The sequence below is a fragment of the Tupaia chinensis genome, unplaced genomic scaffold (genome assembly GCF_000334495.1).
Source record: "Tupaia chinensis unplaced genomic scaffold, TupChi_1.0 Scaffold000140_1, whole genome shotgun sequence".
NCBI lineage: Eukaryota > Metazoa > Chordata > Mammalia > Scandentia > Tupaiidae > Tupaia > Tupaia belangeri.
In genome coordinates, this window is record NW_006159610.1 from 6,258,112 (window position 1) to 6,281,089 (window position 22,978).

Below are 22,978 nucleotides of genomic sequence, written 5' to 3' on the forward strand. Positions count from 1 at the left end.
GTGTTTCTCTGAAATTGGGAAAATGGACTGGCCATATCATTAAAAAAAAAAAAAAAAAAAGAAAAGAAAATAGAATTAAAGGCCTTGTTTATTTTGGTGCAAACAATTCTGAAATCCATGCATAGTTTTTTTTTTATAATATGCATTTTTTGAGAACTCTTTGAAGATCTACAGTGACAGTAAATTTCTTCTGCCAGTCGCTGGCTTTTCTTCCAAGGTTCTTCTTGGTATCTACAGTGTGGAGTTCCTAATTTAATGCTGTGAAACTCATCAGCATTCTCCTTCACAGTGAAGCACTTTGAGACCTGTTTAAGAACTCTTCCTTTGCCCAAGGTCCTGGCTGCGGACCAATGAAGTACAGAGAGGACTGTGAGTCTCTTGCATTAAATTTGGCTTCCAGTGACTTTAAAGGACCTGTCCCTGTGCTGGCACCACTGCCAGGCCTAAAACTAGTTCTGAAATCATTGTGTTCTTACCAGATGAGCCAGATCTGTAATGTGGTCCGCAAATACTTAGCATCCAACAGGTCCGCAAATCTTCCCCTCTTCTCCTGGGGTGATGGTGGGATATAGTTAGCGGGTTAAAGACAAGCGAAGGTATCTCCAATATTTTAGATCATAGAAAATGAGAATAATATGAGAATATGGTGGGCAAATAAACAGTCAGCTCCCAGGATGACAAACCCACAGACAATGGTTTTAACACATGCATCTCTGCCAGTCAGTCTTTGGCTTTTCTTTCTTTTTCTTTTTGTTTTTTTCTTTAGGGCACATGCATTCACTGAGAGCAAGAGCAAGACAGAGACAGTGAGAAGGAAAATGAGAAATCACCCCCCAGGGAGTGGCCATGCCAAAATCCCTTCTCCTCCATGTTCCTCCCAAGAGCTTGGGCATGCATGCACATGTGCCCAACTTGATTTTGAAGCCACCAGGTCCAGAACTTGAACTGCAGTTGGCCATGTGGGAGTCCAGTAATGAACTGCTATGCTATCTGCTGACACGAGTTTTTGACTTTTTATTAGAATCGGCAAGTACCCGAACTCATTGTAACCTTCCCACCTTCTCACCAGCTCTGGTGCAGGGCTGGGGAGGGCAGGCACACCCATTAAACCTAACAATGAAACTAATGGGAGATTCTTTTTATTTTTTTAAAGAATCATTTTATTTATTTATTTGGATCAGAGAAGAACAGAATGTGAGAGAGAGAGAGAGAGAGGGGAAAGTAGAAGGAGGGAATGGAAAGTCTTGGTTTAATGGATACAGAATTTCAGTTTTGTGGCACCAGCAGATGGTGTAATAGTTAAGTCTCTGGACTCCCAGCCATGGTTCAAGTCCCAGACCCAGAAGTTTAAAACTCGGGCTGAGTGTATGTGTGTGTGTGCACGCTCAGAATCCCAAGAGGAGAAGGGATTGTGATGTGGCCATCTCCCCTGGGGGGGAGGGGGTTATTTCTTGCTTTCTGTCTCTCTGTCTCTGTCTGGTGAACACATGTACCGTATAGCAAAAATCTCTCTTAAAAGAAAAAGAATTTCAGTTTTGTAAGACAGGAAGAGTTCTGGTGACGGATGGTTATAAAATAATATGAATGTACTTGACATCATTGAACTACATACTTAAAAATTGTCAATATGGTAAATTGTGTCCTGTGTATTTTACCAAAATATAAAATGATTTGGGGCTGACTACATGACACAGCAGTAATGCACTTGCTACCCAAAGGCGGCTAGATCCCACATCAACCATGGTTTGAATCCCAGGTGTGGTCAACCTGGAACATGCCAGGCATGTACACAAGTACCCAAGGTCCAGCAGGCTGGAGGACTAGAGGAAGAGGACTGCAGTGCGTCTAGACCCTGAGAGAGTGTCTCTCTGTCTCTCTTTTTCTCTCATAAACGTACACATCCAAAAACCCTATCGTGAATACCGAAAGATAATTTTAAAAACTCCTCTGCTCAGTATCCTCTAGCTATCCTCCAATCACCCTCCTCAAAATAGATATTAGACCAAATTGTTTTTTTCAGAGAGATTTTTTTTGCTATGGGACCCGGTGTACTCATTAGAGACACAGAAAGTGAGGAATCACCTTCCCCAGGGGGGATGGTCATGGTGCCATGGGGGGGCATGCCCATATGCCAGGGAATTTGGGGCATGCACCCACACACGCCCGGCGTGAGTTTAAGCTATCGAGTCCAGGACTCGAATCACAGTCGGCCACCTGGGAGTCCAGCAACATAATCATTACGCCGTCCGCTGGTCCCTAGACCAAATTTTTTATAAGCAAGTTTTAGAAAATGTTTAAGGAGGTTCTTTCCTACCTTATAGAAACTATTTCAGAGATGTGAAAAAAATTATATAACAAGATTTATAACCTTGATATCAACATAAGACAAGGTCAGTACAAGAAAAAAAATGATAGGGCCTCGTAGGTGTGTGCCATGGTGGTTAAGGTGCTGGACTCCCACACGGCCAAGCACAGTTCAAACCCCTGGACCTGGTAGCTTGCTTTCTTTTTCTCTCTCTCTGGTGAGCCCATGTGCCCTGTAGCAAATTAAAAAAATATATATGATGATGATACATTAAATAAGTCATTCTTTTAAAAAATAAACAAAATAAAATTATAAAGCAACCTCCCACCTGTAGACAATGATGCCAAATAGCATAACTAGTTCTGCAAGGTGGGTGCCGTTATTACCATTTAATCGATGAGAAAAAGGAAGATCCGGGTCACGTGGCTCGGAGAAGAGGTGGATTTTGTGCCACACCTACTCTGCTCTTTCCTGGCCCTCCCCTGCCTTCAGGGGTAGGACTGAGAGCTCAGGTACCTTTTCTTCAGCCTTCCATGACTAAGGGAATGTCCCTGTGGCCTATGACAGAGGGGGAAGCCCCCAGGAGTCTGAACTCACCAGGATGGGCTCCACCAGCTTCCCCTCGGGCATGACCGAGCGGCTCCAAAAAAAAGCGTGGCCAGGGCAGCCTGCGTGTTTCCGGTGGAGACGTTGAAGCGGGCAGATTCAGGAATGAACTGGGCACAGATTAAGGACATTCGAGTTACCTCCGCGCAGACCCCAGGTGGTGGTGGGGGTGGCTAGTGCTGTCGGGTACTACCCAGTCCTAGCGTCCCAAGACAGGAAGCGAATGCAGAGCTTAAAGGCTCACCGCCCAGCAGGCCTGCTGTTGAACTCAGTTGATTTGGAACAGAAAGGGCTCTTTCCTCCTTCCCAGAGTCTCAGCCGGAATGCCAGCAGCGCTCCAACCTTGTTCCCGCAATGGAACTCTTCCATCCGGGTGGTAAGCAGCTGCTTCCCCAGCCCCACCTTACCCTCCCAACGTCTCTCCTGCTTCGCCTCCTCGGCCCCTACTAGGAACCCTCGGACCTTCCCCTGTGCAACGAACAAAAGGGCAATAGTGGGGGTTCCTACTGTCCCAGACCCACGGAGTAGAGAACTCAGTCCTGATGTGGAGGCCCCAGTGCACTGATTGTTGGCTATTTTGAGCACATTGCTAAAGCTTGAGCATCGGCTTGGATCCCTCCACCTCTCACTCCTCCAAGCAAGGCTGCAGGGTTCTTGCTCAGAAAGCATCTCCCCTAGCAGCACCCTGCCCCCACTCTCATGGCCAGTGGGCAGTTCAGGTCCCCCACTGGTATCATCCTAATATATATATAGCGAGAAATCACTCCCCAGGGGGGATGGTCACGCCGCAATCCCTTCTCCTCCATTCTCCTCTCGGGATCTTGGGCACGTACGCACATGCGCCCAGCGTGAGTTTTAAGCCACCGGGTCTGGGATGCGAACCACGGGAGTCCCGCGACATAGCTATTACCGCTAACTGCTGGTTCCCATCATCCTAATATATTTTTTTTTCACTTCAAAAATATTTTAGGGGCCAGTAGGTGGCATAGTCGTTAAGGTGCTGGACTCCCACATGACTGACTGCAGTTCGAGTCTTGGACCTGGCAGCTTGAAACTCATGCTGGGCGCATGTGTGTGTGTGCTCAAAATCCTGAGAGGAGGATGGAGGAGAAAAAATTGCTCTGTGGCCATCCCCCCATGGGGTGATTTCTCACTTTCTGTCTCTCTGGTAAGTGCATATGCCTGATGGCAAAAATCTCTTTTAAAATATTTTAAATTATTTAATTAAAAATGATTACAGATATATAGAAAATGTAAGACAGCATATTAATGACCATATTTAACAAACATTAATATTTTTTGGAGAGGTTTTTGCTATAGAGTACATGTGCTCACCAGAAAGACAGAGAGAGACAGAGAGACAGAAAGAAAGAAATCACTCCCTGGGGGAATGGCCACGCCTCAATCCCTTCTCCTCCATTCTCCTCTCTGGATCTTGGGTATGCATGCACACATGCCCAGTGTGAGTTTAAGTCACTGGGTCCATGACTCGAACTGCAGTAGACTACATGAGAGTCCAGTGACATAGCCATTATGCCAACTTGTGGTCCCAACAAACATTAATGTTTTAAGATATTTAAGTTCTTCTTATTTTTTTTTTTTTTTTTAATTTTTTGCTATAGAGTGTGTCAGCTTGCTGGAGAGAGACAGAGAGAAAGGGAAAGTGAGAAATAACTCCCCAGGGGGATAGTCACACCATAATCCCTTCTCCATTCTCCCGTTGGGCGCATATGCACACATGAGGCAAAACAAGTCCAAGATTCGAACCATACTGTCAGCCATATGGGGTCCAGCCACCTTAACTTTTGTACCATTTGCTGACCCCTAAGTTCTATTTTTTCTTTTTATAAAGAGCACATGTGTTCACCAAACACTTCCACTGGGAACCTGGAGGGGAGAACGAGGAGGAGCCACGAGTCCTTCCTTACCTTGAAGGCCATGATGAGGATGATGCCAGGAATGGAGGCAATACGGATGAGCCAGCGCCACCCGATGGTGGGGATGACCACAGAGGCCATGCCGATGATGAGCAGGGAGCCAGCAAGCCAGAAAACCTGGAAGAGACAGGTGACAGGTTAAGATTTCTCCTATACAATGTGCTTATCATTCCTCTCAGTAGCCACCTCATCCAGCGTTTGCCATAGTTAAAGGGTGAGATGGAAAAGAGTCTCTGAGGGGCAGACAGCTGCAGCAGTACTCCCAGCACTACCTCGGATGACCTGGATGACTTGGACAAGTTCCTTCACTCTCTAGGGCTCAGTGTGTGGTAAGAGACAACTCGGCAAGAAACTCGGCTAGCAAGAGAACCAGTAGTATGAGTAGAGATTTAATAATATAGGACCAGCGAGTGGCATGGTGGTTAAGGCACTGGACACTTCCACATGGCCAACCACGGTTTCAGTCCTGGACCTGGTGGCTGTTTCCTCACCTTCTCTCTCCCCCCCCCCTCTCTGGTCAAATTAAAAATAAATGTTAAATAAATAATTCTTTAAAAAATAATCTAGGACCTTATGGAATCTTAGACATTGACTTTTTCTTTCCTCAGATAATATACGCACTGGATCCTTACTTGAAAGACACAAAGGAGATAACTGTGAGAATCCTCTCCTGGTTCTCTGCCCTCCAGTTTCCCTTCTCAGAAGGAACCAATATTACCAGTTTCTTAAGTTGTCTTAAGGGAAAAAAGCTGCCTTAAGCATAGATAAGCTAATAAGAATATATTTGGGAGCCAGCAGGGGACGTGGTGTTTGAGGAGTTGGACTTCCCACATGGCTGACCATGGTTAGTCCTGAACCTGGTGGCTTCCTTACTCACTTGCCCTCTCTCTCTCCCTCTCTCTCTCTCTGTCTCTGTCTCCATGAACTCATGTGGAAAAAAAAAAAAAGAAAAGAAATAATTCTAAAAAATGAATATGTTTTGTTCTTTTTTCACAATTGGTACTGTCGTATAATATTGTTCCATACTTTGCTTTCTATTGAGCTGTCTGGAAAGTCATGACACATTTTTTGCATAGAAAAATACGTCATGACTTTCCCGACGACCTAATATTTAAAAATTTATCTGGGAGACTATTTTAAATCAACAAATATAGAGCCCACTATGGCCAGGCCTCATTGGCCCAGAATGACAATATCTCCAAGCACTGGCTTGAGTGTTTTTCCCAATTTAAAGATGGAGAGTAAACAATAACTTCATTACATCTCACAGAGATGGAGAGAAGATAATATATTCTAAGATCCTTAGGTGGCGTCCTCTTCCTGGCTGGCCTTAGTGGCATCTGTCTCTGTGGGCACTTCGAAGCTGCTGAGAGCAAAATGTCTTCCGGAAAGGTCAAAATTGAGCACCCTGTCCCTAACTTCAAAGCCACAGCTATTATGCCAGTTCAAAGATATCAGCCTAACTGACTACAAAGGAAAATATGTTGTATTTTTCTTTTGCCCTCTTGCCTTCACTTCTGTGTGCCCCACGGAGGTCATTGCTTTGTGATAGGGCAGAAGAATGTAAGAAACTCGACTGCCCTGTGACTGGTCCTTCTGTGGATTGTTACTTCTGTCACCTAGCATGGATAGACACACCCAAGGAGCAGGGAGGACTAGGAGCCATGAACATACCCTTGGTTTCAAACCCCAAGCATGCCATTGTTCAGGATTATGGGGTCCTAAAGATGCAGGCATCTCCTTCAGAGGTCTTTTTATTATTGATAAGGGCATCCTTTGGCAGATCACCGTAAATGACCTCCCTGTTGGCCGCTCTGTGGATGAGACTCTGAGACTACTTCAGGCCTTCCGGTTCACCGACCAACATGGGGAGGTGTGCCCAGCTGGCTGAAGCCTGGCAGCGATCCCATCAAGCCTGATGTCCAAAAGAGCAAAGAATACTTCTCCGAACGGAAGTGAGCACTACACCATTGTAGTGCTGGGCTGGGCTGCAGTGGGCAGCCATGAGAACAGGACCTCTTTTGTAATTTTTTTCATGTTTAAAACATAAGACTTAGTTTCAGCGAAGATGTGTGGGCCACGACAAGCCTTTCCTATGTGGGTTGGGGAGGCCACCGTTTGTTTTCGTTGGTGGGAATGGCCTGAGTTGTATTGTGGGGCAGGCCATCTGATGTATGATGCATCAGCAGTGGGACACCGGCCCGTTGATGTGTTTGTAGTTTCTATTAAACTTGAACCTGGGGGTGGGGGGAGGGAAGACCCTTAGGTGTACTAGTTAAGGGGTGAATATCTCATTAGTAAATAATTTTATTACAAAAAAAGAGATTACTTTAGAAAGTAAGAAGGGGTATGTAGAAAATAGAATAATGGGATAGAGAGTGACTTGAATGATGAGAAAGAATATTTCTGAAGAGGCTACTAAGAAGGTCGGTAACAAAGCCATTGCTGTAGACCAGATAACAGGGACCTAGCGTTGAATAGGATAGGATACTAGCCAGATGGGATAAAAGATATATCGAACAGATGGAGGCAAAGGTGACAGGGTTTGCTGATGGACACTCAGATGAGGATCCATAAATACGGGGACGCCACAGCAGAACTTAGTGACCGAAGAGGCATGACGGAGGGGTCTATGATGGCCCTTTTTCGTGTGTGTCGTAGATGAATCAGGAGATAACATTTGCTATTAAGCGTTTGAGAGCAGAAACATGAACATAGAGGCTTCAAGGAGAGTAAAGAGCCTAGTTCTGAGGAGGTTATATTTGAGGAAACATAATACAGTCAAATGATCATCAGCTAATTTGCCACCAGGGCCTGAAGTTCAAGGAGGTGCTTTGTTTTTTTCCTTTTTTTTTTGAGAGGTTTTTGCTATAAGGCATGTGTGCTCACCAGAAAGAGAAAGACAGAGAGACAGAAAGTGAGAAATCACCCCTCAGGGGGGATGGCCACACCACAATCCCTTCTCCTCCATTCTCCTCTCAGGATCTTGGGCACGCACGCACACGCGCCTGGTGTGAGTTTAAGTCACTGGGTCCGGGACTTGAACCACGGTGGGCTACATGGGAATCCAGCAACATAGCCATTACGTTAACTGCTGGTCCTAAGGAGGTGCTCTTGATTGTAGGTAAGGATTTGGGGGTCATAAGGACACAGGTAGCTAAAACCACTGGTGTAGATGAGCTGACCCACAGGACCTGGAAAGTCAAACTAGCAAGGAGGAGCCATAACCAGGAAGCACACCCAGGTACGGGGCAGACAAAAGAGAAAACATCCATGATTAAGTTTGAGCAGGGCCATGCTCATTAAATAACATCATATCCTTAGTGTGTACATCCTTTTTTTTTTTTTTAAAGAGAATTTTTTTTTTCTATAGGGTGCGTGCACTTGCTGGAAAGACAGAGCAAGGCAGAGAGACAGAAAGTGAGAAATCACCCCCCAGGGGAGATGGCCACACCGCAATTCCTTCTCCATTCTCCTTTTGGGATTTCAGGCATGCATGCACACGTGTCTGGCATGAGTTTCAAACTACTAGGCTGGGACTCGAACCACAGCCAGCCATGTGGAAGTCCAATGATGTAACTAACCACTACGTCATCTGCTGGTCCCATGTGAATCCATTTAACAAACATCAAAAGAAATAGGGGCGTTAACAGTTAAAGGATAACATTTAGTGTTATATTCAACTTTTGTTGTTGCCAAAATTCAGTGTACATTTTTAAAAAGCATTCTCCTACTGTTTTATTTATTACCAAATTCATAATGCTTCAGTGAGAAGAATCATTTCTTTCCTGAATCCTCTGGAAGGACAGGACTTTTATATAATGATGACATCAAAAATGGTACAGAGTAGGCTGGCCCCATGACACAGCAGTAATGTGCTGTTCAAGAGAAGCTGGATACCACATGGCAACTATGGTTCAAATCCCCAGCCTAGTCTGAGACATACCAGGTGCATGCACGTGTGTCCAAGATGCTACTGTCTGGAGAGCTGGAGGGAGGAGATCGCCGTGGGGCTGGACCCTGTGGAGGGTGTTATCTCTCTTTCTTGTGCATACACACAGTATCATAAATAAACTTTTTAAGAAATGTAACGAGGTTACCTAGATTGATGTATCTTCTGATTTAAAACCTCTAAATAGCCAGCAGGGGTCTGAGGAGTGTGAGGAGCACCCCTATCTTCTCACCTGAATAAATGGCTCAGCTGGAGGAGGCAATTATGGCATGTTCCCACAGGCCTGGGCCACTTTCGGGCATGCAGACCCCAGTATCCTTGGGTGGGAGGTGAGACTCCCTAAAGGGGCAGTAGCCGGAACCTCCACTGCAGACTCAGAGGAGAGAGAAAGCTCATCCCAGATGCATTCCTGACCTTCCTTTATACCAAGGGAACCAGCATTGGAGTGTTCTCTGGTTACTAAAAAAGGTGCTACAATGTTTAAAACACTACTGTTGGTGCTGTAAGTCCTGGGCTCAGAAAAGGAACTGGCCTTGGACTTGAAGCGTTCCCCTTGCTCTTTGGTTGCACCAAGTAACAGACAGGCTGCTAACCAAAGGGCAACCAACCGAGCGGAAGAAAAATCACGTTCGATAGGAACAAGACGACCAAGTAGAACTCGTGTCTTGCCTTACCTGAGACAAGGGTAACATATAGCCTCGATATTTTGTGGGTAAAAATTCAGTCTTTATGATTAGCCTAAACAAGAAGGAAAAATAAACAGTAATTTTGATTTTACAAAATCAAATAATCTTTTAAAAACAATCATCATTTTCTTGTCACAGAGATGAAGAATTCAAAAACATTGTTCATTATACATCAAATTATAATCAGAAAGCTTAACGTTCTCCACAGAGAACATTAAGAAGTAAACTTACAACGTTGCCTCTGTTTACATCTGTACTCCCAAAATTACTTTATTTATTTATTTATTTATTTTAATTGCCACAGGATACATAGGATTGCCATAGAGAAAGAGAGAGAGAAAGAGAGGGAGAAAGAGAGGGGAGAGACACCTTCCCCACTGGGTATGGTCACACAGCCATCTCCTTTCCTTCATTTCCCCATCTCATCAGGATTTGGGGCATGCACACACATGTGTCTAGCATGTTTTTTATGTTGCCAGGGCTGGGATTTGAACTGCTGTCAGTCATTGGGATCAAGCTCCCTCTGCACACTGTTTAACTGCTGTACCATGGGGTTGCTCTCCCAAAGTTATTTTACAGCTTCTTCAGGTAAGAGTCATCTCTTGTCTCCTTTGCCTTATCTCTTTTGCCAAAAAAAGCATTGGCAAGATATTTTCCTAAGTCTGATTATCTTTTTTCTTCTTCTTTTAATTGCCAGAAGGTTCACAAGGAGAGAGAGAGGAAGGGAGAGTACATGCAGGCATCCCACCATGCGGTGTGGTCACACCATAATCCCCTTTCCTTTATTTCTCTGACTTGTCAGGGGTTTGGTCACATATGCACACATGCCCAACATGTTTCTCCGGCCACTGGGCCAGGATTCAGATTCTGTTTAGCCAGAAGGGATCTGGCCCCTTATACCTAGCCCTCAACCACTGCACTATGGGGCCAGCCTTCCTTTTCTTTCTTTTTTTCTTTCTTTCTTTTTTTAAAAGAAGTTTTTCCCTTAGAGCATCTGCACTAGCCAGAGAGACAGAGACAATGAGAGGGAAAGTGAGAAATCCCCCCCCCCCAGGGGAGATGGCCACATGGCAATCCCTTCTCCTCCATTCACCTCCTGGGATTTGGGGCATGCATGCACATGTGCCTAGTGTGAGTTTCAAGCCAGGTCCAGGACTCAAACCATAGTCAGCCATATGGGAGTCCAGCAATGTTACTTCTATGCCATCTGCTGGCCCCCCACACTGTCCATTTTTTAAAACACCTGGGAAATTAAAATGCACCCAAGAGACGGTAAATAGTTTTCCTAACTAATGATGGAAAACAGGCACAGCATAGTTTAAGTACATATTAATTTTGTGAATAGAAGAATGAAACCATATTTCATCAGTTTTCTAATTGTTTTTCTCTATCACAATTATTAACCAGAGTTTGGGAGGTTTTAACTATTGGGCTATTTCTTGTGGGATATATTTTTTTAAAAGAATAATTAATTTAATTTAATTTATTATTATTATTTGTCACAGGACATGTGCACTTACCAGTGAGAGACAGAGAGGGAAAGTGAGAAAACCAGCTGCCAGGTCTGGGGATCCAGCGCCTTAACCTCCACCTACCTACTGGCCCTCTGAGAGGAATTTTAAATTTCTATGTAGCTTCTACTCCTTTAGGGCTTCAAAGCTCAGCATGATGCTTAACTTACACCCTAGGGAAAAACAATTATTTCCTAGCACATTAAGGCAATAATTAGGTGTTTTGACATCTCCTAATAGTTTCAGGATAATTTGCCCCAAGGCACCCCGGAGAGAAAATAGCCTGGCATGGAAGGACCTGTTAATTTCAGGGGACACCTAAGGACCAGAACAGTTTGCAAAGCAATTTTCATCCCCATGTGCAATAAAACTGCACACAAGACTAAGCACATCAGTCTATCAACACAACTCACCCTGCTTCACAAACAGGGCAACAGCAGCTTACAATGGCTTTTCCCAGTGTTACAGATGCTTATGGCCCAATGAGCTCTTCCAACAAAGTCTCGTGAAATTAATAAGCCGTGTTTGTATGACATTTTTGTTAACTAATACGGCACTGTCTTTGAGTTTTTAGCTTAACAAAATGTTACTCATCTAAAAAATAATGATTGGACCATCCTTGTAGGCTCGTGAGTTTTACTATAGGGTGCATGTGCTTGCTAGAGAGACAGAGAAAGACAGAGAGACAGAAAGCAAGAAATCACTCCCCAGGAGGGAAGGCCATACTGCAATCCCTTCTCTATTCTCCTCTTGAGATTTTGGGTACTTATGCACACGCACCTGACTTGAGTTTCAAGCCAATGGGCCCAGGACTTGAACCATGGTCCATGAATAGTTTCCTCACAATACACATTTTCTCTTAAGTTTTTGAAAACCTCTCCTATATTCCTATATATCAGTGTACCCCTCTACTTACCTCCTGGCAAGTATCACTTTTTTTTTTTTAATTGCCAGAGGGTGTGTGCATGTTCTCCAGAGAAAGGAAGAGGGGAAGAAAACACCTTCCAACAGATATAGTCATGCCACTATCCCTTCTCCTCTGTTTCTCCATTCTGCCAGGATTTGGGTCAAGCATGCACATGTGGCTGGCATGTTTCTCAAGCCACCAGGGCCAGGACATGATGAACCATGGGCATCCATGTGAGATGTGGCTCCCTTAACCCCTAAGCTATGAGGCTGGCCCTCAAGTATCATTTTGGTGAGTGAATTGCTCTTCAAAGAGCAATAAACAACCCATCACTGAAAATACATAAATACATAAAACAGGTTCAAAAATCACCAGCATGGGGACCAGCAGTTGGCATAATGGCTATGTCGCTGGACTCCCATACAGTAAACTGCACTTCGAGCCCCAGACCCGGTGGCTTAAACTCATGCTGGATGCGTGTGTTTGCGTGCCCAAGAGGACAATGGAGGAGAAGGGACTGCAGCATGGCCATCCCTCTTGGGGGATGATTTCTCACTTTCTATCTCTCTGTCTCTCTGTCTTTCTGGTGAGCGCACGCCTTATAGCAAAAACCTCTCAAAAAAAAAAAAAAAATCACCAGCACAGGTGAGGTCTAGAAATTCGCAGCCTGGTGCTGCTGGTCCGCCCGGCACAATACATGCCTTGGCACCTGTAGGTGCTCACGACTCTCCCTCCCGGTTTCCTGGGTGAAGTCTTTACCCTTGCGAATGGCCGGACACGCCGCAGCCCACCATCGTCCGCAGGAAGACAAACCAGATGTACGAGGGAGAGAAAGAGGTCAGCAAGGAGAAGTAGGCTCCCCACAGGAACGAGATGAACAAAATCTGAAGCAACAAGAGAGGGATTATTAACGGGACCTGCCTCAGTACGGGGAGGGAGAACACCCAGCTCTGAAGGGGATTTTTCACTTCCTCCAGTGGCTGCTCTGAGGAGCTCCCCTGCAGCGAGCTCCCTGGTCACGCACATCACCAACGGTGCAACCCTGCTCCCCTGCAGCGAGCTCCCTGGTCACGCACTTCACCGACAGTGCAACCCCTGCCAGCCCGCTGCCTGAGAGCCTGGGCCTTCTTGTGAAGACTGTTCTTCGGAACTGCCCTACTGTGTGCACCCTCACAAGGGACAGGAAACTAAACTTGTACCTCTGGAAGCTAAAAAGTGCCCTCCCAATGGCACAGGAACACTGGGGTGCCGGGTGATTCGACTCAGCACTCCAAGACTTGGGTTTTTGTCTTACACTCCGGAAAAATTAGAGACGCGGACAGAGAGGGTATTGGTGAGGCAGGGAGTTTATTGAAGGAGAGCGAAGGGAAAATAGAGCTCCCAAGAAGGGAGGGGTCCCAGAAAAACGGGTTGCCAAGGTGGAACTGGGGTGTGGGACTTTTATCTGGGTCAGAGAGGCCTTGTTCCGGCTTGTTCTAGGTGGGGCCTGAGTATATGCTCCCCTGTGGAGGGGAGGGCCACAGCTGGATGGGTCCAGTCTCCTCATTTTGGAGTGGGCAGGAAGGAAGGAGGTCTTCTATCTAAAGGCTTTGAGTCATAAAAGCCATTATCTTACTCTCTTCCGGGGATGTGGTGGAGCCTGGAAACAGCCTTTGTCTTGGGTCTGGGTCTTGTTGCCCAGGTCAGTCACTAGCCTCGGCTGCAAGAGGTCTCCCTCCGAGCAAGGAGCCGAGCTGCTGAATCTCCATCTTAAACCTTAGCCATCCTGTGATTCCACTTTGGGCCTATACCCTAACCATATTTTTTCCTCATCAGAGAAGGAAATATTCACATTTTCTACATTGGAATTGACAAGGAAATATCTACTATAGAAAAACCATACTGATATTGACAGAAAAGAATACACAGAAGAAAAATCCAAATCATACTGTGAGGGCTGACCTACCTTCCTGCGCCCGTATCGGTCTGCCAGGAGGCCAAAGATGATGCTGAATACCATGTAACCAAAAAACACCATCTGGAGGTAGGAATGAGGAAAATTGAGTGTTTCTAAGTAGAGTTTCTTTTTTGTTAATAATTATTTTTATTTAACTTTATTTATTATTATTATTATCATTATTATTTTTTTTAATTTGAGAAACAGAGAGCGAAAAACAGAAGGAAAGTGAGATAGCAGGCCACCAGGTCCAAGACACAAACCATGGTCAGCCTTGTGGGAGTCCAGTGCCTTCAACCACCATGCCACCTGCCAGTCCCTCTAAGCAGAGTTTCTTTTCTTTTCTTTTTTTAAAAGAGGTTTTTGCTATAGGGTGCATGCACTTGCCAGAGAGACAGAGAGAAACAGAGAGACAGAAAGTGAGAAATCACCCCTAGAGGGGATGGCCACACCACAATCCCTTCTCCTCCGTTCTCCTCTCAGGATTTTGGGCACACATGCACACACACCCAGCATGAGTTTGAAACCTCCGAGTCCAGGACTTGAACCATGGTCAACTACATGGGAGTCCAACAATGTAACCATTATGCCATCTGCTGGTCCCTCTAAGCAGAGTTTCTGTAAGTTGATTTACTTCATTAACCATTCATCTATTTTTACTGAACATAGACTAGGAAAGTGTGAGGAATAGACACTGAAGAAGGGATCTTCATAAAACTGTCACATACACACTCTTGTTGACAAGTCAGGGCTTCAGAGGCAGATGTTCCTGCTTCTTGTGGACTAATCCCCTGCCTTCGAGACACTGCTCCAGGCAGGAGCAAGGGTCCCCTCCCACCCAAGTCAATCACTTCAACCCCACTCAATTCAGACATGTAGTTGTGCATTTCCATCATAATTACAAATAGACATTCCTCAGGACCAGCAGTTGGCTTAATGGCCTTGTCACTGACTCCCATGTAGTCGACCTTGGTTGGAGTCTCGAATCCAGTGGCTTAAGCTCAGGCCAGGCACGTATGCATGCGTGCCCAAGATCCCGAGAGGAGAACGGAGAAGAAGAAATTGCAGTGTGGCCATCCTCCCTGGGGGGTGATTTCTCGCTTTCTCTCTCTCTCTCTCTGCCTTTCTGGCGAGCACACATGCCCTGTAGCAAAGACCTCTCCAAAAAGAAAGAAATAGACATTCCTATACATTCATGCTCAGCCACCTTCTACACACGTCGAAGCCACGAGAGGCTCTTCCTCTACGTTATTACAACGAACAAACGTAAAGCAAACACCAAAACCAATTATTCATTTAAAAAACTCTTCAGAATGAAGGTGAATCCTAAGAGGAACCTACTTCTTTTCCTTGCTTGTCCACACAATGGCTTGTCCTCCAGCAAGAGGTTCAGACACTGGATATGCTGCCGGCATTTTAGCCGGGCCCAGCAGTAAGCTGTCAGTGCCTTTAGGCTACTTGCTTTGCTGCCTTTGAGCAGTTCCAAGCTTTTCCTGCTTTCTTCTCCTGGGATGATCCCTGACTGACGGTTCCAGGGTGATCAAAGGAAGGGTGTTAGCTGGCACCTCCAACACGTTTTCCCTGAGAAAGCTCTTTCTACAGCCCGCTTCCTCTGTTCCTCTCTTCCTCGCCCTTCATAAGACTCAAGTGCATTTCGTCCACAGGGAATGAGAAAGAAACCATCACACCGACTCCCGAACGGCAAACGCCATGATTCTGGGCTGTGCCCTGCATTTACCAGGACAGAAACCTCGACGCAAAGCCCATGTTAACCCCAAAGCCTGTAAACTCATTCTCTAACCCTGTTTGGGAGATCGACAGTGACATAAAACACTGCTTATGTGTCCCCAGCTCTGTACCTCTCTCTCTCTCTCCCTCCTTCTCTGTCTCTCCTCCCTCTTCTCCCTCTCTTCCCCTCCCCACCTCCTATTCTCTCTGTCTCTGTATGGATCTCTCCCTTCCTCTCTTATCTTTGAAGCCTTTTGCTCTTTTCTGTAGGTATTTACTTTTAGTGTAAAAAATGACTCTTCTGTTTCGGATTTAAGCACTGCATGCAGTTTTGTTTCTTTAGTACTGACTCTTATTCACAAAACACCAGGGAGGGACAAACTTTACCCACAGTCCCTAAGGCTGCTCAGCTAGCACCTGCTCAGGCCAAGTAGTTGACTAAGCGGAGCTGGAGTTAGGGACTGGGAGGCCTGGGAGACCGGGACAGCGCTGCCTCTGCTAGAGCAGCCACGGCCCCTCATGTGAGCAAGGCTGTGTCACTGAGTCCAGAGGACCAGCGCAGAGGTTGGATGGGACTCACGGCAGGCACCAGGAATGACAGACACCAACGGACTGGAGGAAGTGAGGAAACAGGAGCAGGGAACAGCCACACGTCCGGCACGTTTACCTAGAGAAAGCCGCCTGAGCTGGGGCCGCCTACCGAGGGAATTCCGAGCCTCTTTAGGCACCGTTAGGAAACAGCATAAATGCAGCCACTGAGACGGGAGTTGTAAATACGCGTCATGTAATATAAATATTGTGTCGTGAGGGCCAGCTGGGGGCACGGTGGGTAAGGCAGCTGGATCCCGCATGGCCAACTGTGCGGGTCAACTCCTGGACTAGAGACTTGAAAAACTTGCTGGGAGGGACCAGCAGTTAGCATAATGGCTGTCTCTGGACTCCCATGTAGTCGACCGCAGTTCGCGTCCCGGACCCGGGGGCTTTAACTCACGCTGGGCATGTGTGTGTGTGTGTGTGTGTGTGTGTGTGTGTGTGTGTATGCCCAGGATCCCGAGAAGAGAATGGAGGAGAAGGGATTGCTGCATGGCCATCCCCCCTGGGGAGATGATTTGTTGCTTTCTGTCTCCGTCAATGCCCTATAGAAAAAAAAAAAAAAAAAAAGTGCTGGGAGTCAGTGCCTGCGAGCCCAAAATCCCACAGGGGAGCCAGAGGAGAAGAGGTTGCAGCATGGCCAAATCCCTGGAGGGCATTTTCCCACTTTTTCTCTTCCTCTCTGTCTCTCTCCAGTGAGCCCACGCACCCCATAGCAAATTTTTAAAAATTATGTCATGAAATGTAGTTTTGTTAAAGTGACAGATGCTCAAGCCACCCCTGGATCTCCAACATTCTAGCAACTAAGATGCACGTACTCCAGACAGCTGGGTGAGAGCAGGTACAGGCACACGGACAGCTATGGACATCACCCCAAAGACGCAAGGACTGGCAAGATGCTTTCTATTTTTTAAAAAGAATTATTTATTTACATTTGTTATTATTATTACTTAATTTGATCAAAGAGAAAGAGAAAGCAAGCGTCCTGTATCCAGAACTTGAACTTGGCCATGTAGGAGTCCAGCACCTTAACCGCCAAGCCACCTGCCAACTCAGCACGAGGCTCTTTAAATTGTAACTGTGTTATACGTAAAAGAAAATGAAAAACAACCGAGTCACTATTACCAGGCCAAGTAAGAACATGGGTTTACTTTATTTATCCTCTAATACCTTTTCTAAAAGAGAGCTTAAAAACAACAACAGAAAGGGGAACCTGTGAAACAAAATTAATAGAGGATTTTTTTGTTTTTAGTTTGCTATAGGGCACATGCATTCAACCAGAAAGAGACAGAGACAAAGCACCTCCCGGGGCTTCATCCACATGCAATCTCATCTCCTCCTTTCTCCTCTCAGGATTTTGGGCATGCACACACACGTATGCTCCACATTTTTTTTTAAGCCACTGGATCCTGGATATAAACCATGCAATTGTCCCTATGGGATCCAGCTGCCTTAACCACCACGCCCCTGGCTGGGCTCAGTAGAGGAATTTTTAACAAGGAAAATGGAGCTAAGAATAAGGGCAGATTTGCTGCGGTGATTGGGCACAAAATGAGGATCCAAGTTCCTGGACTCTAAGGCACAGAAGGAAAACGACTGGGCCCAGCTGCACATGGTCTGAGAGGAGAGTCCAGGTCTGGTCCCCGGGCGAAGGGGCTTTCTCCTGGTGCCTGCTCAGAGTGCCGGTCTCAGCCACGTGGGGAGGATGCTTTGGTCTCACCATGTGGGATGGTGACGGGGAGTCAGGCCCTCACCTGACTCAGCCACAGCACAGGTAGCAGGTACTCACCGTGGTCACCAGTGCCACCTGCCAGTTCTCCAGCTGCCACTCACAGCGGATGACAGGAGACACAACAGCTATTAACATGATCTCCATCGCCTCGACAACCTAAAAGAGGACGTGGGCAATAAAGCCATGTTATCCCAGCTTGTCATCACGCCATCCCAGGTCTGCCTGTCCTTCACTGTCCCTAGTCCTTAATCCCTGTTCCCCCCACTTAGGACACACCTACCATGCTGGCATTGCCGGATGGAGAGAGAACCAGACAATTTTGGCTTTCGTGGACTTGGATTTTTTATGGTTCTCACACCTTGAGAGGGTCCCCGACGCTTAGGATGCATGTTCCCTTGTGAGTCTGCCATGCTCCTGCATTTGCAGGACGGCAGTATGCTGGAGCTCTGAGGGGGCTAGGCATTGGTGGGGGGTGCCCCTGGCTCCCCCTGGCAGCCACATCAATTAGCTCTGTTGTTTTGTACTCATCTCTGCGAGGATTGCCGGGCATGCCCCCAGCACGTGGAATTTTGAAATATTCTCTTGATCTCGGGACCAGCAGTTGGCGTAATGGCTATGTCATTGGACTCTCACGTGGTCGACTAAGGTTCGAGTCCTGGACCTGGTGGCTTAAACTCATGCCGGGTGCATGTGCGTGCATGCCCAAGATCCCAAGAGGAGAATGGAGGAGAAGGGATTGCGGCGTGGCCATCCCCCCAGGCGTGATTTCTTGCTTTCTGTCTCTCTGTCTTTCTGGCTAGTGCATGTGCCCTATAGCAAAAAAAAAAGAAAAAGAAAAAAAGAAAGACTTTCTTGATCTCAAGAAGCTGAGATGGAGGACCCAGATTCATAAAAGCTGGAGAACAATAGAACAACTAGTGCAAAATAGCACGAGTTCATGATCACTAAAGAATGTCTATTTGGCAAACTTAGTGTGGGCTGTGCTTTATTTTTTTGCAGTACTGGATAGAGTAACATCCTCTGTCCCGGTCTTTCAGGGAAGGGAAGTAGATGCTAGAAAAGAATGGGAAGAATAAGCTGAAATGCTTTATAGATGAGGAATTGTTCTAAGTTGTATCATTGGTTATTGTAAAACTAGAATACATCTTGCTGCTTGCTCTCTCTCTCTTTAAGAATTATTTTCTTTATTTATTTTAATTTGACCAGAGAGGGATAGAGAAAGAAGGGGGGGGGGTGTCTGAAAAAGCCAGCCACTAGGTCTGGGATTCAAACCACAGTCGGCCATGTGGAAGTCCAGTGCCCTTAACCACCACACCAGCTGTCGGCCCCAAGCGCTCTCTCTTTTTATGCTAGACTGTCTCCTGAGAGTGCAACACTTTCAAAAGATGCATCAGAACTTACATGTTACCTCCAGCTCTGAACTGTGTTTCTTTTTCTTTCTTTCTTTTTTTTTTTTTGAGAGGTTTTTGCTATAGGGCGTGTGCACTTGCCAGAAAGACAGAGAAAGACAGAGAGATAGAAAGTGAGAAATCACCCCCTAGAGGAGGGGGCCACGCCGCTATCCCTTCTCCTCCATTCTCCTCTCAGGATCTTGGGCATGCATGCACATGCGCCCGGCGTAAGTTTAAGTCACCGGGTTGGGGAACTCGAACCGTGGTCAGCTACGTGGGAGTCCAACACCATATGCCAACTGCTGGTCCCTGGACTCTGTTTCTTACACTGTTTGGCTAAGGTGTGAGGGTTAGAGCTCTACAGTGTTTACACCGGTCTACCTCTTAGGTATCTCTACCGTCCAACCCTAAGTCACGGTGGGGCTGATCAGTTGTCTTAGGTTTTCCATTCTGCTGTCCCAGTATGGGGTCTTGGTGTATTTTCAGGCCATCTACAAAGGAAGGGCGCAGCACTGGTTTTGCAGTTGCACAGACACCCAGGCTGTTGTGAAAGCCCCTGGCTTGAACTGTCCTTTCCTCAAAACAGCATATGGTAAATGTCTTAGTCTTTTCCTGCTATAACAAAATACCAGAGACTAGATCTTTTTTTTTTTTTTTTTAAAGATTTTAGTTATAGGGTGCGTGGGCTCACCAGAGAGAGCCCGATGGAGGGAAAGTGAGAGCTGGCCATGCCATGACCCCTTTTCCTCTCAGGATGCTGGGCACACGTGCACACACACTTGGCATGATTTTCACAGCATGATGTCCAGAATGGAGCCACAGATAGCCACATGGGAGTCCAGCACCTTGACCACTACGCCACCTGCTGGCCCCGAGACTAGATCATTTTTAAAAGACAAAACTGGATGGCTCCTGCGAACTACTAGGCATTTTGGGGAAACAGAAATGAAGATTTCCCACTGATAATTTGGCCTCCAGCACACAAAACTTGCATGATAGGAAGACCCCTTTCAGGCCTCCTGTCTCTGTGCCTGTCTTTGTCTCTCTCTACCTCTGTCTCTGTCTCCATCTCTGTCTTCTCTCCTTTTTATTGAATTTTTGCTTTTTAGAATTTCTAATTTTTGGGTTTTACTGAAATTTTTTAAATATTAATTTTTTTAGTTTTATTGAAAAGTTTTTATCTTCGTTTTTTTCTCCTCTTTTTCTGTTTCTTGTTTGTTTTTTGCTGTTGTTGCTATTGTTTCCCTCTTTCTGTTTCCTTTTCTACACACTTCTTGATGCTCATATTGAACTTCCAAGTTTGGGAAGAAACCGACCACCCACCAGATGACTAGAAATCGCTGCAGGACCACAAGAAAAATGAGAAAGCAGGAAAATACCTCTCCTCCAAGGGAAAAGGATAGTTCCTCTTCCTCCACACACAGTTCAATGGAAGTCATGGAAATGTCTGATAAAGAATTCAGAACATTTATAATGGCAAAGTTTACAGAAATGGAAGAGAAAAGAGACAAGGAACTGTTGAAGAGGAAGGAGAAAGAAGTTGTTGAGTTCCAGGAGGTGAGGAAATTCTTGCAAGATCTAAAAGAGGAATTTCACACTTTACAAAAGAATCAGATGGAACTGTTAGAGATGAAGGCTATAATACAGGAAGTCAAAATCTCCTTTGAAAGTATTAAAAGCAGACTAGATCATACAGAAAATAGAATCTCAGACGTAGAAGAGAAAAGTGCTAGCCTAGAAAAATCCACCTCAAAGACTGAGAAAAGGGCCCAAAAATTTGAGACTAATATATGAGAAATACTAGATACCATCAAACGTCCAAACATCCAGATAATAGGGATCCCAGAAGGCAAAGAGACTCATAAGGGCATTGATAATCTATTCCATGAGATCCTGCAAGAAAACTTTCCAAACCTAGAGAGGCATTCAAAGATTCAGTCCCAAGAAATACAGAGGACCCCAAATAGAATCAACTCAAGAAGATCTTCTCCATTATAGCCAGATTGACCAAAACCACAGACAAAGACAAGATACTAAGATTGTCAAGAGAAAAATGGCAAGTTACCTACAAAGGGTATCCCATCAGAATAACAGCAGACCTCTCATTGGAAACAATGCGAGCGAGGAAAGAATGGGAAAATATATTCAGAGCATTAAGGGAAAAGCAATTTCTTTTATTTTTTATTCTTTTTTTAAAATTTTCAATTTATTTATTTGCATTCATTCACTGTACATCATTACAACATACAAAATGACATTTTCCATTGGGAAAAGCAATTTCAACCGAGAATTCTGTACCCAGCAAGATTATCGTTCATTTGGGAAGAAAAGACATGAACATTCCCAGATAAACAAAACCTGAAAGAATTTACCAGCACCAGACCAGATCTCCAAGAAGTTCTTTTTTTTTGAGGGGTTTTCGCTATAGGGCATGTCCGCTCGCCAGACAGACAGAGAGAGACATAGGGACAGAAAGCGAGAAATCACCCCCCAGGGGGGAATGGTCACGCCACAATCCCTACTCCTCCATTCTCTTCTCAGGATCTTGGGCACGCACGCACACGCGCCCAGTGTGAGTTCTAAGGCACCAGGTCTGGGATGCGAACCATAGTCGACTATGTGGGAATCCAGCAACATAGCCATTATACTAACTGCTGGTTCCCAAGATCTCCAAGAAGTTCTTAAGGGAGTGCTATGTCAGTAAAATTAAATGTGGACACACAGAAATAAGAGTTCAAAAACTAAGAAAATGGGCAACTTAATTGTAGGGACCATGTCTGGAGATGAATATTATATCCCAGAATTCAATCTGGAAGATCGAACCACAACAGAAGAAAGATTAAGTACATGAGACTGAACTGATGAAACAACATTCTGTGACTTAACTAAAACATTGCTGCTTTTCTTCTAAGCTTTGCTGTCCAGTTTTAAAGGATTTTTGTCCTGTCTTGAGCTGTCAATAGGTGCATGTACCTACTATTTGAGCAGAATACTAACCTGTTTCTAGGCTTTAAGTTTCAAGGAAATATTGTTACCAGTTAAAAACTGCTTTTCTTGAAATTACCAGCTGAACTTGCTATTGAAAGTAGTTAGATTACTTTTGATATTGTGTGATCAACTGGAGGAGTCCGACCCTGCGGGGCCGCAGGATCTGTCTGAGTGCCCTCGCTTCTGGTCGGTTCAGTACGTTGGCAAGGCCGCTACTGTGCACCCCACCCCACCCCGACCGAGGATTTTGCTCCAGAAACTGTGGCAACCTTGCTGGGAAGCAACCCTCCTCTGACTCCCCAATATACTACTATAAAAAGAATTCCATAGCTCTCTTACACATCCTGAGTATAAGATAAAATCTTCCAGGAAGTCTCCCGACTGCTCCCCTTTGCACTGATCACCTACTATTAATTACAATGCTTTACCTCCATGGTCACAATAGAGGGTGGGCTGAAGTTCTTTCTAGGCAGAAGTAATCTTGACCTTTGGAAGGCCCTTCAAAATACATTTAAGGTGGGGAACCAGCAGTTAGCGTAATGGCTATGTCGCTGGACTCCCAGGTAGTCGACCGTGGTTCGCGTCCCGTACCCGGTGGCTTAAAACTCACACCAGGCATGTGTGCGTGCGTGCCCAAGATCCTGGGAGGAGAATGGGGGAGAAGGGATTGCGGCGTGACCATCCCCCCTGGGGGGGTGATTTCTCGCT

At 45.7% G+C, this 22,978-nt stretch overlaps 1 protein-coding gene and 1 pseudogene across 1 annotated transcript in view; one reads left to right on the forward strand and one right to left on the reverse strand.

The window, feature by feature from the left end:
* Positions 1 to 22,978, reverse strand: part of SVOPL (SVOP like) — a 47,201-nt gene that overhangs the window by 21,668 nt on the left and 2,555 nt on the right. The window contains 8 exon segments of the mRNA XM_027770542.1: positions 477 to 550; positions 2,903 to 2,955; positions 2,958 to 3,021; positions 4,840 to 4,965; positions 9,475 to 9,538; positions 12,664 to 12,788; positions 13,850 to 13,921; positions 17,949 to 18,047. Coding sequence (XP_027626343.1) covers positions 477 to 550; positions 2,903 to 2,955; positions 2,958 to 3,021; positions 4,840 to 4,965; positions 9,475 to 9,538; positions 12,664 to 12,788; positions 13,850 to 13,921; positions 17,949 to 18,047 — 677 coding nt within the window.
* LOC102474048 (peroxiredoxin-1 pseudogene) lies at positions 6,226 to 6,807 on the forward strand (annotated as a pseudogene).